The sequence below is a fragment of the Leopardus geoffroyi genome, chromosome E1, assembly GCF_018350155.1.
Source record: "Leopardus geoffroyi isolate Oge1 chromosome E1, O.geoffroyi_Oge1_pat1.0, whole genome shotgun sequence".
In the NCBI taxonomy this organism is placed as follows: domain Eukaryota; kingdom Metazoa; phylum Chordata; class Mammalia; order Carnivora; family Felidae; genus Leopardus; species Leopardus geoffroyi.
Genome location: NC_059330.1, coordinates 18,861,976 through 18,877,949, shown reverse-complemented (window position 1 = coordinate 18,877,949; position 15,974 = coordinate 18,861,976). Strand labels below are relative to the sequence as shown.

The following is a 15,974-nucleotide window of genomic DNA, read 5'->3' as shown; positions in this document are numbered from 1 at the left end:
GCCCCCTTCCCTTCTCAGCATCCCAGGACTGAAGGCTGGCAACACGGTGTGATGCTGAGCTCACACCTGCTGGAATCAAAAGTGAGACGTGGTCCTGCCGCTTTCCCCTGGGGTGTTCGGGCCTCTGTTGAGCCGGTCCTGGATTTGGCTGCGAAGCAGAGAAGTTTCCAGAGCCGCCACCCCTCCCGAGGGGAGTGAAACCGTTCCTCGCAAGCGGTCCTGCGGGAACAGAGCCTGCTCGGCACCGAGAAGGCCCCCCCAAGACAGGCCGCACCCCTGTCCTTGCGACCGCCCGGCTATCTGTGTGAGGGGCTGTCCCAGAAAAAGGAGGCTCTGTGTCTCAGTGCTACATGCGCACAGGGTAAACCCGGCCTGGGACGCCGTCCCGGGAGGCTGGCGGTTGGCTCAGAGACACTCTTGTGGAAATGCCGGACAACCACTTATGGTTCTTGCTGCCCACACTTTAAGTGCTTTGGGTGTTTGGACAGTGGATGGAAGTGACGAGGAGGACGTTTATGACGAGAGCAAACATGTATTGAATGCTCTTGATTCTGGGCTCTTGGCTGGTACCCCGAATACCACACCCCGCGGTCCTTGCAGCCACCCTGGGAGGCTGGTGCAGCTCTCTCTGCCATTGCCTAGGAGGGAACTGAGGCCCAGACAGGTGGGCTGGCCTCCTGACGCCACACGGAGGGGGACGGGGGTGAGATCCAAATCAGGATCTGGCTGATTACCGAGCCCCCACGCGGTGCATTTTCTGTGTCACAGCACGCTTTGGTTACACCGAGAAAGGTGTCACCGGTGGACCCCTCTCTCCCTCCTACTTCTACTTCCGTCCGTCCCTCCCAGATGGCCATTGCCTCTCCCCGTGGAGGCCCCTCCGCTGGGCACACCACATGCTTCCGGGCCAGCCTTCTTTCCACTAAGAAGGGTGATTAGAGACCTTTTGCGCTAAAGGAAGGGTTTCCTGTCTCTTTAAAGGACAAAGACTGTGCGTGACCTCTTCATCCAGAAGCTTTAGGGCCTGGTACAGTGCTTGGCACATCGTAAGTGCTGAGTCATTAAATGAGGTTGTGTTATAATCGGTGCGAAATGAACCTCACCGCATTCCCGGAGGAATAATGTCAATCAGTGCAGAAGCTGGGAAATTGGCCTCCGGAATCAGACCCAGACAGCCTGGGTTTGCCTCGTGCCTGTGCCATCAGCTGTATCTAAGCTTGGTAAAGTTATCATTTTCCTGGGTGTCCGTTTCCCTGCCTGTACAGTGGGGACAATCCTGGCGCAGCTGGGGCTGCCGCGAGGAGTAAATGAGTAAACACGTACAGAGCTTTGCCGTAACAAGTGCTTGATACACGTAACTTGTCGTTCTTCGCTGTTACGCAGAAGAATGAGCAAAGCCGGACTTCCAGGGAATCTTGCCACCTCCCAGGTGTGGGTCTGTGGCTGCAGAGTCCCGGCAGTGTCCCGGCGAATGCCACCAACCTCCCTGCCCGTTCTCCACCTGTCGTGGAGCTCTGCTGGTGGGGTGGGTGTGAAGGTCATTTCCCCAGGAAGCCTGGATGCACGTTAGGGGTGGCGGAGGCGGGGTATGTCTGGGGCGGAGCCGGGCCTGAGGCCTAGCAGTGACCCTCTGTGACCCTGGATAGGCCCCCTTGGTTTCCGGGAACCCGTTTCCTAACATGGGAGGTGAGAACAGTCATAGCCACTTCATGGGGTCATTGCTGGGATGACAAGAATAGGATCCATGCCAAAAGACAGGGCATGGCAGGCACTCAGCTGACCTGCCTGTCCCATCCTGGGGGGCGAGTGTCACCCTCACACCTGTGCAAGTCCCCCACAACCTGTACCAGCAAACGAGGAGAGGATGAGCCTGGGCCACAGCTGTGGCACGGCAGCTGGGCCACCTCTCCTCACCCACCCGACTGTGGTCTTCCTTCTGTTTGTCTGAGGCAGGTGCACCAAGGTGAGGAAGGTGTCTTCCCCAGTGCAGGTGACAGAGATGGGCCGTTGTGAGCCTCACTGACTTTCACCCTGCTTTCCCTGCTCAGACCCCAGTCCCCTCCTTCCCTGTCAGGCACGAGGGCAGGACGAGAACGGCAGACACTTGGATCGTGGTTCAGGCTTCTCTTCCCAGGTGGTCACCCCACACCTCTGCTGGGGGTTTCTTTCCCCTGCTGGGTTTCCTGGGCAGGGGCGGGGGGGGGGGGGGGGCGGGGGAGGGGTGGGGCTGGGTTCTGGCCGGAAGGAGGAAGGGCTTCAGAGGGCCGTGAGCTGCGGGTGCAGGAGAGCGTTGCAAGCATGGATCCAAACTGTTGAAAGGAGGGTTGTTCCCCGGGCTCTGCAAGCACAGGTGGGGTGAGACCCCCTACTCAGTTGGGGGTATGAGGATCACTAACAATGGGGAGCTGCACCACACAGACTGATGGTTGGGGTGACTGCTGGCATTAGGGGTGACCTGTGCTGCTGGGGGCATCAGGGTTCGATGATACTCTCTGCAGCGCAGCTGGTCGCGCCGGTAAGGGTGGTGGGGAGTGTTGTGGAGAGGAATCTAGAGAATTTGTGTGTGTGTGTGTGTGTGTGCACACGCCCGTGTGTGGGGAAGTCTGAATGTAAATAGGATCTCGTTGAGCTTGAGGGAAAGATTTAATGATGAAGAATTCCTTTAAAAATGTGAGTCAGCTCCGGGCACCTGGGTGTCTGAGTCAGGCGTCCGACTCTTGAGTTCGGCTCAGGTCATGATCTCACGGTTGTGGGATCAAGCCCTGTGTGGGGCTCTGTGCTTCGCATAGAGCCTGCTTGAGACTCTCTCTCTCCCTCTGCCCCCATCCCCCTCTCTCTAAGAAAATAAATGAATAAAATAAAAATGGAAGTCAGCTCACTACTGAGAGAGCCCTTCTGTGACTCCCAGTCCACTTGGTGTGAAAGCCAAAGTCAAGGCGAGGGTTTCTCTCCTCTTTCCCATTCTCACTCGGCCCCAGCCCCCTTGACCTCCTTCCTGTTCCTTGAACACACCAGACATCCCACCTTGGAGCCTTTGTCACTCGTGGAATGCTCTTCCCCCAGGCACCCGCAGGGCCCGCTCCCCTCCTGAGTGCGTGAGGTCTTCTCTGACCACCGTGGGTAAAAGCAAGCCCCTCGCTGCTGTCTCTCCCCCGCCGGCTCCATGTTCCCCCACGCTTTCCGCCATCCACACGTGCCGTGTGGTTTTTCTCGTGATTGCCGCCTTTCCTCGCTAGAATGAACGCTCTAGAAGGGGATGGATCTATATCTGTTTTATTCACTCATAGATCCTCAACACCTAAGCAGCGGACTCTTCAGTACAGTTCAAATGAATAAAAGACAGAAGAAAGGAACTGATAAAGTGGCCAGTGCCTAATGTGATTTGGCTGTTGGAGCCCAGGGGGACCCCTTGAGTAATTTTCCAATCTTGGAAACCTGGAGTTGTTATAACACCAGTCAAGCCTCCAGTGGGGTCTGGGTGGGAACTGTCTGTTAGTTATATATGTGAGTGTGTGTGTGTGTGTGTGTTCGTGTGTGTTTGTCCTTCGGTGTCTGCCAGGAGGATGCTGGGCGTGTCCCAGGCTTCTGTGACTAAGGTCGTGGCTCTATCCTGCGCGGACGAGGAGCCCCTTATTTAGATTCCTGAGATGCAAGCCAGTAAAGTGAGTGTAGGCACTGAGAATTCGGGTTAAGGACCAACTAGGATTTAAAAAGAATCTGGTCACAAGGATGTTAATTGCAGCATTATTTCTACTGACAAAAGAATTGCAAATAACCTAAGTACCCAGTATCCTAAACATGCAAACTTGGGATGTTGCAGAAGTTACACTGGAGCATGTTGAGGTCTGTTGGCCTTTAACACCAAGGGGCACCTGTGTGGCTCAGTTCGTTAAGCATCCGACTCTTGATCTCAGCTCAGGTCTTGATCTCAGGGTCGTGAGTTCAAGCCCCACAGTGGGCTTTGTGCTGGGCATGAACCTACTTAAAAAAAAAAAAAAAAAAAAAAAACAAAAACTTGCCAAGGAATTACAGCTTCAGTGGAGAAAGTGTTCATAATATACCATTAATAGAAAAAAATCGGCTACTAAAACAGTATGACACTGATTAATTTAAAAAAAAAAGAAACACATAGAGGAAAAAGAGGTTATACATACACTTGTTAATGGTGGGTGGCTTGTCCCTGAATAGTGGAATAATCATTTATTTTCTTCTTGATGTTTTTCTTTCCTAGTTTTTCCTCAATAATATGCATTTCTCACATACTAGGGAAAAAAATCATGTTATAAATGTAAAAGTATTTTGGATAGATTTTCACCTACTTTAAAACATGACAGACATTTCTCATGTTTTATTTTTTTATTAAAAAAATTTTTTTTAACCTTTATTTTTATTTTTTTTGAGAGAGAGAGAGAGAGCACGAGCAGGGGGAGGAGCAGAGAGAGAGGGAGACACAGAATCCGAAACAGGCTCCAGGCTCTGAGCTGTCAGCACAGAGCCCAACGTGGGGCTTGAACTCACGAACTGCAAGATCATGACCTGAGCTGAAGCTGGACGCTCAACTGACTGAGCCACCCAGGTGCCCCTGTTTTATTTTTTTAAAAAAAGGTTTTTTTTTTAGGGGCACCTGGGTGGCTCAGTCAGTTGAACGTCCGACTTCAGCTCAGGTCATGATCTCACCCGTTCCTGAGTTTGAGGCCTGTTTTGGGCTCTGTGCTGACAGCTCAGAGCCTGGAGCCTGCTTCAGATCTGTGTATCCCTCTCTCGCTCTCTGCCCCTCCCCTGCTCGCACTTTCTCTCTCTCTCTCTCTCTCTCAAAAAAAATAAACATAAAAAAAATTTTTTTAGATTTTTTTAGTTTATTTTTTTGAGAGAGGGAGAGAGTGAGCAGGGGAGGGGAAGAGAGAGCGGGGGAGACAGAGAATCCCAAGCAGGCTCCACACTGTCAGCACAGAGTCCAATGTGGGGCTTGAACTCATGAACCGTGAGAGCATGACCCAAGCCCAAATCAGGAGTCAGATGTTTAACTGACTGAGCCACCCAGGCACCCATCTCATGTTTTATTTTTATGCCTACTGTAATGCTTTAACCGTTCGATTACCCAGACCTTGTCCCCAAGTTAATGCGAATATCTGCTTATATGCTCTGGCTTGAGTCTCCAGATTAAAAAATATATATACATATATTTTTTTCCAATGTGTAAACTAGGAGCTTGAGCATGAGAAGGAATAAAATGGAAAATTCACAGAGCAACTCATGGACAGGTTCTTTAAGGTGAAATTACGCGTGCTTAAAAATTATCTAAGACCAGTAAGAGAACGTTAGATCCTATCAGTTACGAGTGACATAAAAATAACAGACGACTGCTTTTCCTCCGTGACTTTACGTGCCATTTCATCCTGAGATCATTACACCGAGCTTCTCTTCTAGACAGAACTCTTGTCGAGGGAACCATTTGAAAAGGCTGAGGTGCGGGGCACCTGGGTGGCTCAGTCGGTTGAGCGTCCGGCTTCGGCTCAGGTCATGATCTCACGGTTTGTGAGTTCGAGCCCCGCGTTGGGCCCTGTGCTGACAGCTCAGAGCCTGGAGCCTGCTTCGGATTCTGTGTCTCCCTCTCTCTCTGTTCCTCCCCAGCTGTGTCTCTCTCTGTCTCTCTCTCTCAAAAAAAAACAAAAACAAAAACAAAAAACAATGAAAAGGCTGAGGTGCGTCAGAAAGGCTGGGGTGTGCTGCCCAAACCCCTTTCAGAGTCCACTCCCCCATCCCAGCTGCCGTGAGTGTTGGCTACTCACGGCCTATAGCTGAGCCCCTTCCTGGGGATTGCCTTCTGCTAAAGGAAATTCCTTTGGTAACCCCCCCACCCAAAGATGGGGTGTGGAGTCTGACCCCTGGCCTCCATTTGGGATACCATCCCAGCTCAGAGTTCCCCATGGGTCTGGAGACCGATGTCCTTGCCCAGCCGCCCCCCTGCCAGGACTGCTCTTTCAGGCAGACCTCCATTCAGAGTCTACATCATGGGACACCGTACCTCACACCCGGACCTTCCAGTGAGTGGGTTGTGGAGGAGAAAGTGGAACCCTTCTCCCAGGCTCTGGCACTCCTGACGCGAAAGCAGGGAGATTGGCTGTCAGGGATTGCCATCTGGTGGCTCCTGGCCCTCTTGACCCATTCAGAGCAAGCGGCTTCGATTCTCGGGGTCCTCAGTAAAAACCGACGGCCGCAGACATTGGCCTGCCTGCCTCTCCGGCTGTGTCTGCCCCCCTATCCACCTCCTGTGGCTGCTCCCAGAGACTGTCCCTGACTGCTGGGGACAGGCTGCCTGCCACAAGCCGTGCCTTCCAAGGCTTTGTGGGTCTGGACCTGAAGGGTCTCTACCTGTGCCCAAGCAGGTCTGTCATTCTGAGGCCAGAATCTGTGGCAAGCTTTTGCTTTCTGTTGTCCAAGCACTGGGTTTGCCTGCTCTCCTTCCAGGTATCAACATGTTACCAAACCAGGTGGTCTTCTGTTTAAAAAAAAAAATTTTTTTTAATGTTTGTTTATTTTTGAGAGGTGGGGGGAGGGGCAGAGAGAGAGAGAGAGAGGGAGACACAGAATCCGAAGCCGGCTCCAGGCTCTGAGCTGTCAGCACAGAGCCTCATGTGGGGCTCGAACTCACCAGCTGCGAGGTCATGACCTGAGCCAAAGTTGGATGCTCGACGGACTGAGCCACCCAGGCGCCCCTAGCCTTTTGTTGATAAGTAGTTGGACTCCTGGGGGACAGTAGCTCCTTAGCGTTTGGTTGGGGACCACTGCTCATGCCTGCAGGACAGTTGCATTTCTTCAGTGGGACACTTTGCCTGCCTCTCAAGTGGAGCCTCCCCGTCTGGCTACCTCTCCCCTTCCCTTGAGTCTTCGCGCATAGCCACATTGATCTCCCCTGGGCCCTGCTGCTGGGCCTTCAAGCTTCCTCTCCCTGGAATGCTTGGAATCCCCCCTTGTATCACTGGAGGGCCTCTCTCATCTGTTTCCTTTCTCTTTCCTGTCCTATCTTCCCCAGCAGGGAACGTGCTGGGCCCTGGGCCCCCGAGCCTCTTGTTTTCTAGACTCCCCCTGTCTTTGTTCCTTCGTGGCCCCCTGCCCTATGAATGCTGGAAACTTCTCTCCTGCCCTTTCCTCCCCTTGTTGGTGTGGTGCATCTCCTAGCTGGCCCTCTGACCTCTAGACTCGCTCTTGCCTACCTATCCGGAAAGAGATTTTGATCATATGTTCCCAACAGGGGTATTTTCACCTTCAAATTACATACACGTGCTGCTGTGCTCCCCTAGCTCGTCCATTACAGTTCTACATCTACACAACTAGGCATTTGAGAGGCTGTGATAAGGAGAGTTCTAGTTTCTTCACGCGGCCCCCTCTGAGGGCCTCTGAACTAGAATTCCTGAATTGAGAACTTACTTGAGGGGGGGTCAGGGATTGTGTCTCCCCTGCCTCCTCAGTGCCTGGCACAGATCAGGTGGACTTTGCCTCTTGAAGGGGATTTCGTCTTCGGGTCTGAGAAGCATTGGCCGGGAAGCAGACAGTAGAGGGAAGTTGGGGTGTTCTGATGGTCTGGGTCAGTCCCAGTGCTTGGGGGTCCCCGTGGGGAGCTATATCCCCTGGAACGTTATATCTGTTCACAAGTTCCATGGGGTGATAATAACGATACTAACGCTTTTATGTGACAAACATTTACTGATCACGTCACGGAGGCTGGACACGATAGCACAAATGGGTGCTAGAGGAGACCTCACGTCGAGGAGCCCTGCCCTCCGGAAAAACTGACCAGTAGGTGCACTATTCCTGTCCAGCGTGATGGGGAGGGGCCCGAAGAGCACGGGGTACCTGTGAGTGAGGGGGTGGGAGGTCAAGAACTACTTCTCAGAGGAGGTGGTGCTTGATCTGAACCTTGAACCTTCCCAGTCAGAAGAGCACAGAGAATATTCCAGGCAGAGGGTGGGCCTCCCCTGAGCCGCATGCTGTTTAATGCGGCGGCGGTACACCAGGAGTGGTAATCTGTCACATGCGTCTGTCTCTCACTCAAGATGTTTTAAGAAGTTTACGTGACCGAGTCCCTTTACTAACACTCCCCTCCCTATGGGATTTAACGATTTATCCCCATGTTTGTAGATGCGGACACATCCCAGAGAGGTTTAGGGACCTTCCCAAAGAGGGCCAGGGGCTGAGCCTAGATTACAGCCCCCTCCTCATGCCCAGCCCACCTCCCCACCCCTGAGCACCACCCCTGCCTGCAGGAGGGGCTGGCTTGGCCTTCCCTGCAAGGTAAGTGGGGAAAGGGTCCGCTGCCACCCTTGGGCCCTTGCAGACCTAGCTCTCTTGTCAGTGGGGGTGAGTGTGTCAGGTCCCTTCTCGTCCAGGCCAGCACCCTGGCTTGGTGTCAGTGTGTAGATTACCGGGGCCCTTGGTCTCGAGCTGAAGCCGAGAAGGCAGCGTCACGGATGGGTCCTGGGGCTCTCGATTTCTTTGGAACTCCTGGGGAAATGCCCCTGCTTCAGAGTCTGGGAGGGAGTGGGAAGTAACAGGCCCGATTGGCCTCTTGCGGGCAGAGTAGATTTAGAGGAAGTCCAGACCCTTGCTAGAGGGCGAGTTCCTGTGGACAGGGCTGTGTCTTGCTCAGTGGGCGGGAATGGGCTTTGGAGCCAGACAGACCTCGGTTTGCCATTTGCCAGCTCTGTAGCATTGGACAAGTTACACCCAGAGCCTTGGTTTCCCCCTCTATACAATGGGGTAGCAACAGACTTTTCCCAAAGGACTGCTGGCTCACAGGTCCCATGTGCAAAGAGCTTAGCAGCATGCCCGGTGTGTATTTATCTTCACGGTAAACGTTCTCCAAATTAAGTGTTAGCTGTCGTGATTACCTTCCATGCTCCCAGGGTGCCTGGCTCACAGTGGGGTGCTGTTTGTTGAAAAGAATATAGGAACCCGGGTTTGTTAGCATTTGTTAAATAAGGAAGTATTAAAATTGAGATTGAGTGGTTTCTGGCCTCCAATAAATGAAGCAGGCACGGTAGATTTTTACTGCAGGGAAAACCGTCCAGTTTTCTTAAACTCCCCCGGCTCTGAGGTTTTATGATTCTTCTGCACAGCCCTGGAGGATTTTCTTCAATGTAAACACAATGAGGAGGGTGGTATTTTACAACCGGAGTCTGGTTTGGCTCCTGGTGCCTACCCGCTGGCTTGGGGCTGGGATCTAAGGCTGTTGATCGGGTAGGTCTGGTGCCTGGTTGCTGGCATGAAGACGCCAGAGTAAGTGCTTTCTACCCCCCACGTGTGGTTATGACTGCAGAGTGGCCAGAATGTGGAACTCATCCAGTGGGTTTGCTGGGCAGTGGTTTGCTAGGAGGGTGCCTGCTGAGGACGCAGGAGTGGCCGTGCAGCGGACAGCGCCTGGAGCGCTGGGTTGGGAACCCTGGAACCTACCCGCCTGCCTGTCCTTCCGTCTGTCTGTCTGTGCTCCCACAGGCTGGAGGCAGCAGTCCCGGGGGACCCGGGGTCCAGAGGCTCTAGATTTGGAGACTCCAACCTTAACCGTGCCCCGTGACTGCCACCCTGGGACCTGGGGGGCGCCTGCCCTGATTCTCCCTGCCCTCTCTGTGGTCCTGGGGTTTGAGCAGCCTGGGCACCCTTGGTTGAGATTGCTGAAGGTGGTCTCACCCGGAGACTTGGCTTCTCCTCCCGAGTCTGCTGCTCACTTGCTGTGTGACTGCAGATAGGACACTCAGATGCTCTGGGCTGCAGCTTCTTCCTTCAGCTGCAAAATGGAGAAACTGGCCCCTTGGGTACTTTCCCGATCTATGATGCCAAAACACCCTGGAGAATTGCCAGGGACCATTTTCTTTTTTTTTTTTTCTTCCTTTTTTTTTTTTAGTAGGCAATTCATGCATGTGGTAAAAGATATTGAAAGTTATAAGAGGATATAGAGTCAAAGTAAACCTCCACCATACTGCCCCCCACGGCCCCCCAGTTTCCATTTTCAGAGGCTTTTACTTTGAAGTTTTTAGAGATTTTTTGGTATGCATATGCATCCACCCTTAAAATTTTTGAATTATGAAATATTAACATATCAAAAAGCATGCACAAGGGGCACCCGGGTGGCTCCGCTGGGGAAGCGTCTGACTCTTGATCTTGGCTCAGGTCACGACCTCACAGTTCGTGGGACAGAGCCCTGTGTGGGGCTCTGCACTGATCGCACGGAGCCTACTTGGGTGGGATTCTCGCTCTCCCTCTCTGCCCCTCCCTCGCTTGTGTGCACGTGCGTGCATGTGTGTTCTCTCAAATAAACTTAAAAAAACCCACAATAGCATGCACAAAACATGTGCGGTTTAAAGAACCATAAACTGAGCACCTGTGTGCCTGTTACTTAGGTTGAGAAATAGACAAAGCCCAGCGCCTTAGGCGGGAATCATCCTGTTCCCTATGTTCCTCATCCCGTTTACTTGCATGAGTGTGCTGGTTACGCTCTTCTGTACTTTCTTCCTCATTGTTATACCTGGGAGATTGGCTCATATCAGTGCACGTAGAGCTGTCTTGTTCTTTTTTTTTTTTTTTTAATTTTTTAATGTTCATTTTTGGGAAAGAGTGAGAGAGCGTTCACGTGAATAGGGGAGGGGCAGAGAGGGGAGGGCGGACAGAGGATCTGAAGCTGGCTCCATGCTGACAGCAGCGAGCCCAGTGCGGGGCTCGAACCCCTGAAACACGAGATCATGACATGAGCCGAAGTCGGACCCTTGACTGACTGAGCCACCCATACACCCTGAGCTGTCTTTTTTTTTTTTTCAATTAATGTTTATGTTTGAGAGAGAGATATAGAGTGTGAGCAGGGGAGGAGCAGAGAGAGAGAGAGAGAGACACACACACAGAATCCGAAGCAGGCTCTAGCCTCTGAGCTGTTCGCACAGAGCACATGGGGCTCGAACTCACAGACTGCGAGATCATGACCTGAGTTGAAGCTGGACGTTTAACCGACTGAGCCACCCAGGCGCCCGTCTTGTTCTTTTTAATAGCTGCATAACATTTCTTCTATATGGATGTGCCATATGATGATGATGATGATGATGATGATGATGATGATGATGATGATGTACCAATCTCCTCTTGCTGGACATTCAGGGTGTTTCCAATCTTGTCACCAACGATGCTGCAATAATTTTTCTGGCTTCCAGGAACTGACATGAACCAAAATATGCTGTAAGCCGTCCTCTTGCACCAGCCTCCCTGACCTGCCAGTCATTTCTCGAACAACATGGGAACGCTCTAGCAGGAAGCGCTGCGTGGCTCTGGTCCCCTCACGCTTGGATGTCCTGTGCCACTCTCCTTGCACCTTCCTGGAACCCGTGTCGCCTGTCTGATGCCTCCCACTCCTGGATGCCCCTCGGGGCTGGGTCTTCAAGAGAGTGGGCTCCCCAGTTGGGCATGTGAGATGGGCGCAGATCGGACCACAGCTGCGGGCTTGCCTCCAGGCAGGAAAGTTCCCTTTCTTTTGATTATGCAATGTCCCCGTGAGGGGCCTGGATCTGCTCTTTTGCTTTTCTTCATCTTTCTGCAGACAGGAATGAGGCAGGGGGATGGTTTGGGCGTTTAAGCCCAGGCCACTGTGCTTTTGAGCCTCTCCGCCCACTTTTTCTTTCCTGCTTCGTCTGCTCCTTCCTCATTTTCCTCTTTCCCTTCTTGTTCTGCCTTTTCTCTTTCTTCTTCTCCCACACCTACCCCTTTGAACTAAAATCCCCGGGAAGCTGGCTGATTCTGGCGTCCACCTGTGCCAAAGTTCTGGCTATTCTCTCCTTTCTCTTCCGGTTCTGAACATCGACAGTCCTGGCCTAGACATTGTGGGGCGGGGGGCACCTGCGTGGCTCAGTCGGTTAAGCGTCTGTCTTCGGCTCAGGTCAGGAGCTTGCGGTTCGAGAGTCCAAGCCCTACATTGGGCTCCCTGCTGTCAGCACAATCAGCCTTGGATCCTCTGTCCCTCCTCTGCCCCTCCCCTGCTTGCACTCTCTCTCTCTGTCTCTCTGCCCCTCCCCTGCTTGCATTCTCTCAAAAATAAATGAACGTTAAAAAAAAAAAAGGAAAAGAAATTGTGGGGTGGTGGGCACTAAGGTCCGAGGGCAGTGAATCTGCGGTATCAGGGCTTTAGCTCTCTTTTGTTTCTTCTTTCTCCTTTTGAGCGGATCTTCTGAGACTGGTCTCTTTACTTCCTCCTTCAGGGTGTGTGGCTGTGACGTGGGGAGGACAGACCTGCCCAGGAGGTCATGAACAGGAAGCAATAGGGACGATGGCCTCTGGGTTTTGGAGGGTGAGCGACTGGGAGGCGGGGGTGTTCTCAGGGAGAAAAGGAGGTGCAGGTACCTTCTCAAAGTGACAGTGCTCCTTTGGTTCACGTGTCTGGGCCAGAAAGGTGGGGACCTGGAAGCTTGTCAGAGTTGGTTCAGAGAGGACAGCGGGCCTAGGTCTGGAAGCATTGTCGTAGTTGCGGGTCTTCATGGGCCTGTGTGCTCAGTCCCCTCGCCAGAAGGCAGTAAAGTGCTTAGCCAGTGTCTCCAGAATCGGGTCGCCTAGGTCTGTCCAGGCCCCACCGCTTGTCAGCACACCGGAGGGACCGTATAGAAAGGACTACATCGCAGTTTCTGCATCCGTGCAATGGGGCTGTTGAAGCATGAAGTGAGATTACCTTATAAAGTGTGACACACATAGTAAATGCTGTATGTTAGCAGTTATTAATATCTTTTAGGTGGTTTGCAAACATTCCAGGCAGAGCGATCCTCCTTTTCTCCCCTAGTGAAAAGCCAATAAACAGGGAGGATGAAACAAGAGTGGCACTGGTTGAAAGGGCAGGATGGGAGTGGTAGGGTGTGGGCAGCGGAGGCTCAGGGGTCTTTCCGATGTATCCTTGAACCCCTTGCCTGTGCTAAGAGAGCAGGTTGCAACTCTTAGACGTAATGGAGTTGTGCAAATTGGTACTACTTTTTTGCGTCGTACTTTGACAGTTCTTATTAAAACTGAAAATGTAGGAGCGCCTGGGTGGCTCAGTCAGTTAAGCGTCTGACTCTTGATTTCGGCTCAGGTTATGACCTCACGGTTCGTGTGTTCTAGCCCTGCGTCTGGCTCTGCGCTGACCCTGTGGAGCCTGCTTGGGGTTCTTTCTCTCTCTCTTTTCCCTTCCCCGGCTCAAACTCTCTCTCTCAAAATAAAACAAACCTGGGTGGCTCAGTCAGTTGAGCATCCGACTTCAGCTCAGGTCGTGATCTCACGGTTCGTAGGTTCGAGCCCCATGTTGGGCTCTGTGCTGTCAGGCTCCAATGGAGCCTACATTGGATTCTGTGTCCCCCTCTCTCTGCCCCTGGCCCACTCACACACTGTCTCTCTCTCTCTCTCAAAAAAGTAAATAAACATTAAAAAAAAATCATTAAAAAAACCCTGAAAATGTTCATTCCTTAGGATTCAGCATTCCAACTCCTGGGAATCTGACACCTATAGAAACCATGCTTGTGTATGTACATATAGGTATATGTTCATTGTAGCATTGTCTGTATAAGTAAAAAGTTAGGGGGTCGTGGAGGGGGGATGGGCTAAATGGGTAAGGGGCATTAAGGAATCTCCTCCTGAAATCACTGTTGCACTATATGCTAACTTGGATGTAAATTTCAAAATAAATAAATTAATTAATTAAATTTTTAAAAAAGGAAAAACGAAAAGTTGCTAAGAGACAGATTTCCAACATCACTAGAACATCTGGATCCAGCCATGCCTGAAGTCAGGTGTACTACCAGATTTTCCATTTGTAAAGCAATGTATTAAATTTTGTGCTCAAGCTAGGTTGAGTTGCACTTTCTGCCACTGGCAATTGGAAAAATCGTAACAAGTTACTCTAGTTGTAAATCAAAAAAAAAAAAAAAAAAAAAAAGTAAAAAGGTAGAGACTCCTAAGTGTCCAGCAGTAAAAGACAAATTGAATCGATTATGAAAGACTATGTCTGTAAAACTGACGAGATAGGTCTGTGGATTATCTTGGAATTATTTTCATGATCTAAAGTGTAAAAAACATTAGAAACAGAAGGACATATATGGCATATTCCTGTTTTTAAAAAGCACACGTGTATGTGTCCGTACCTCCGTGTATAGATGCACACAGCACTCCATCACTCACTAAGTATTGGAACCAGGTGGAAAGGGTACCTGTCAAACCGCTAACAGGGCTTGACTTTCAGGCGATGGAGGGGGAAGTTGGCATTTCTCGCTTTACGGAGTCTTTCCCTGCCCAAGAAAGACGAGTTCTTTGGAGCTGGCTTCATCTGCTCCTTATTTCCTTTCCCTTCTTGTTCTTCCCTTTCTCTTTATCCCCACACCTATCCCTCTGAACTAAAATCCCTGGGAAGCTGGCTGATTCCTGCGTCCAGGTGTGCCAGAGTTCTGGCTGTTCTCTCCTTTCTTTTCCGGTTCTGAACGTTGTCCTCCAAATTAAGAAGAAAGGCCATCTTCGGGCTAAGAAAACAGCTCGGCAGCGGGTGGTGGATTTGCCCAGGGTCCCGCAGGTCTTGGCGGGAAGAGCCGGGCCGTGGGTGCAGCCTCTCTGATGTTCTTAAAGCTAGCCTGCCAAACGGAGGCCCCTGCCTCCTGCCTTGTTTGTGCCCTCGGCAGGCTGGCTCTGTGGGCCGTGTTCCCGGTACACTCTGCTCGCCATCTGTTGAAGCAGTTGTCGGGCTGTTAGCAGTGCCTCCCCGCCTGTCTCATTTAACAAGCCACCCAGCTCTCAGGAGGCCTCCTGGAGGCGGCGGGATCACCCTTTAATTATTTACAGGGGTCAGCCACCTGACAGAACTCCCTTGCTGGAGACGGACGGTACTGACAGGCAGATTAGTTCCACGTTGGGAGGAGAGGCGGGACCAGGAGGGTGCGTGCAACAGCCAAGGGCGGGCGGCCTCAAAATAGAAGTTCAGGAAGCATCTAGGAAGGTGATTTTACGCACTGATAATCTCGAGGTTGTGGTTCAGGGGTGGACCAAGCTGAAGACCGCCGGCCCAGCACACGTCCGGCCGCCTTTGCTTTCCCGGCAGCCTGGAGAGGGAGGTGGGTCTGCTTAGCTCACCTTTGCGTTGCTTTGAAAGCTGTTCAAAGGTACACCTGCTTGTTCCCGGTGCCAGCTTACGCGTCTAGGAACCGCCGGGCGTCCCTGGGCAAGCAAGATCCTTCTCCAGAGTCTGTAGACCTGAGGCTGAATACCAGCCTTGCCTCTGCACCATCATGTGACCTTGGACGGACCACGTCTCCTTCCTCGGGCTGAATTTCTAACACTCCTAAATCAGGGGATTGGATGAGGCGAGTCCCGTGGTCTCTCGGATCTAGAACATTCGGTGAATAATACACATGTGCGTGCTGTTTGCAGGGAGAGAGTATGAGCTAGACAGAGGCTCAGAAATGGACGTACCATGCTTTACTGCTTGTCGCCAGGCCCTGGGTGTGGATCCCGATCTACCACAGCTGTGTTGACACCCGCCTGGAGCCAGGAGGGGGCGGGGCGTGTTTTGAGCCTGAGCTCCCCACCTGTGAGATGGGACTAAACACCACTTGCCATGCAGGACGATGAAGATTTGTGAATATACGGTTAAATTCCTGGCGCATGGTAGGTGCTCATCAAATGGCATTATATGCTTAACATTCGGCATTCCCAACCCTGCTTTTTGTCTTAGCTGGAAAACGTGTGCCATGTAAGGAGGGAAATGGACATTCTGTTGCTTCAGAGATGCTGCTTCATAGAAAGCATTGACGCTGGGCCTTCCTACCCTTTCCCAAAGCGTTCTCGTCAAGGCTGGCATTCATGGAGCGTTAACTGTGTAATGCCCGTGACACCTCTTATCTCCTTTACTCCTCAGGAAACCCTGCGAAGTAATAGGAACTCTTGTCCTTGTTTTATAAATTAAGAAATCGAGGCTCTGGGGAGTTAAGTGATGTGCC

The 15,974-nt window shown here is 51.8% G+C and overlaps 1 protein-coding gene across 8 annotated transcripts in view; it reads left to right on the top strand.

The window, feature by feature from the left end:
* The window catches only part of KSR1 (kinase suppressor of ras 1), a 163,888-nt gene that overhangs the window by 17,609 nt on the left and 130,305 nt on the right, over window positions 1–15,974 (top strand). Inside the window, exon 1 of one of the 8 annotated variants that reach the window (XM_045487990.1) lies at window positions 15,317–15,642. The exons of the other annotated variants lie outside the window; for them this stretch is intronic. Within the exon in view, the coding sequence (XP_045343946.1) occupies window positions 15,640–15,642 (3 nt within the window). The 5' untranslated portion in view covers window positions 15,317–15,639. Of the gene's footprint in view, window positions 1–15,316; window positions 15,643–15,974 lie in introns of those variants that run through there. 8 annotated transcript variants of the gene reach the window in all.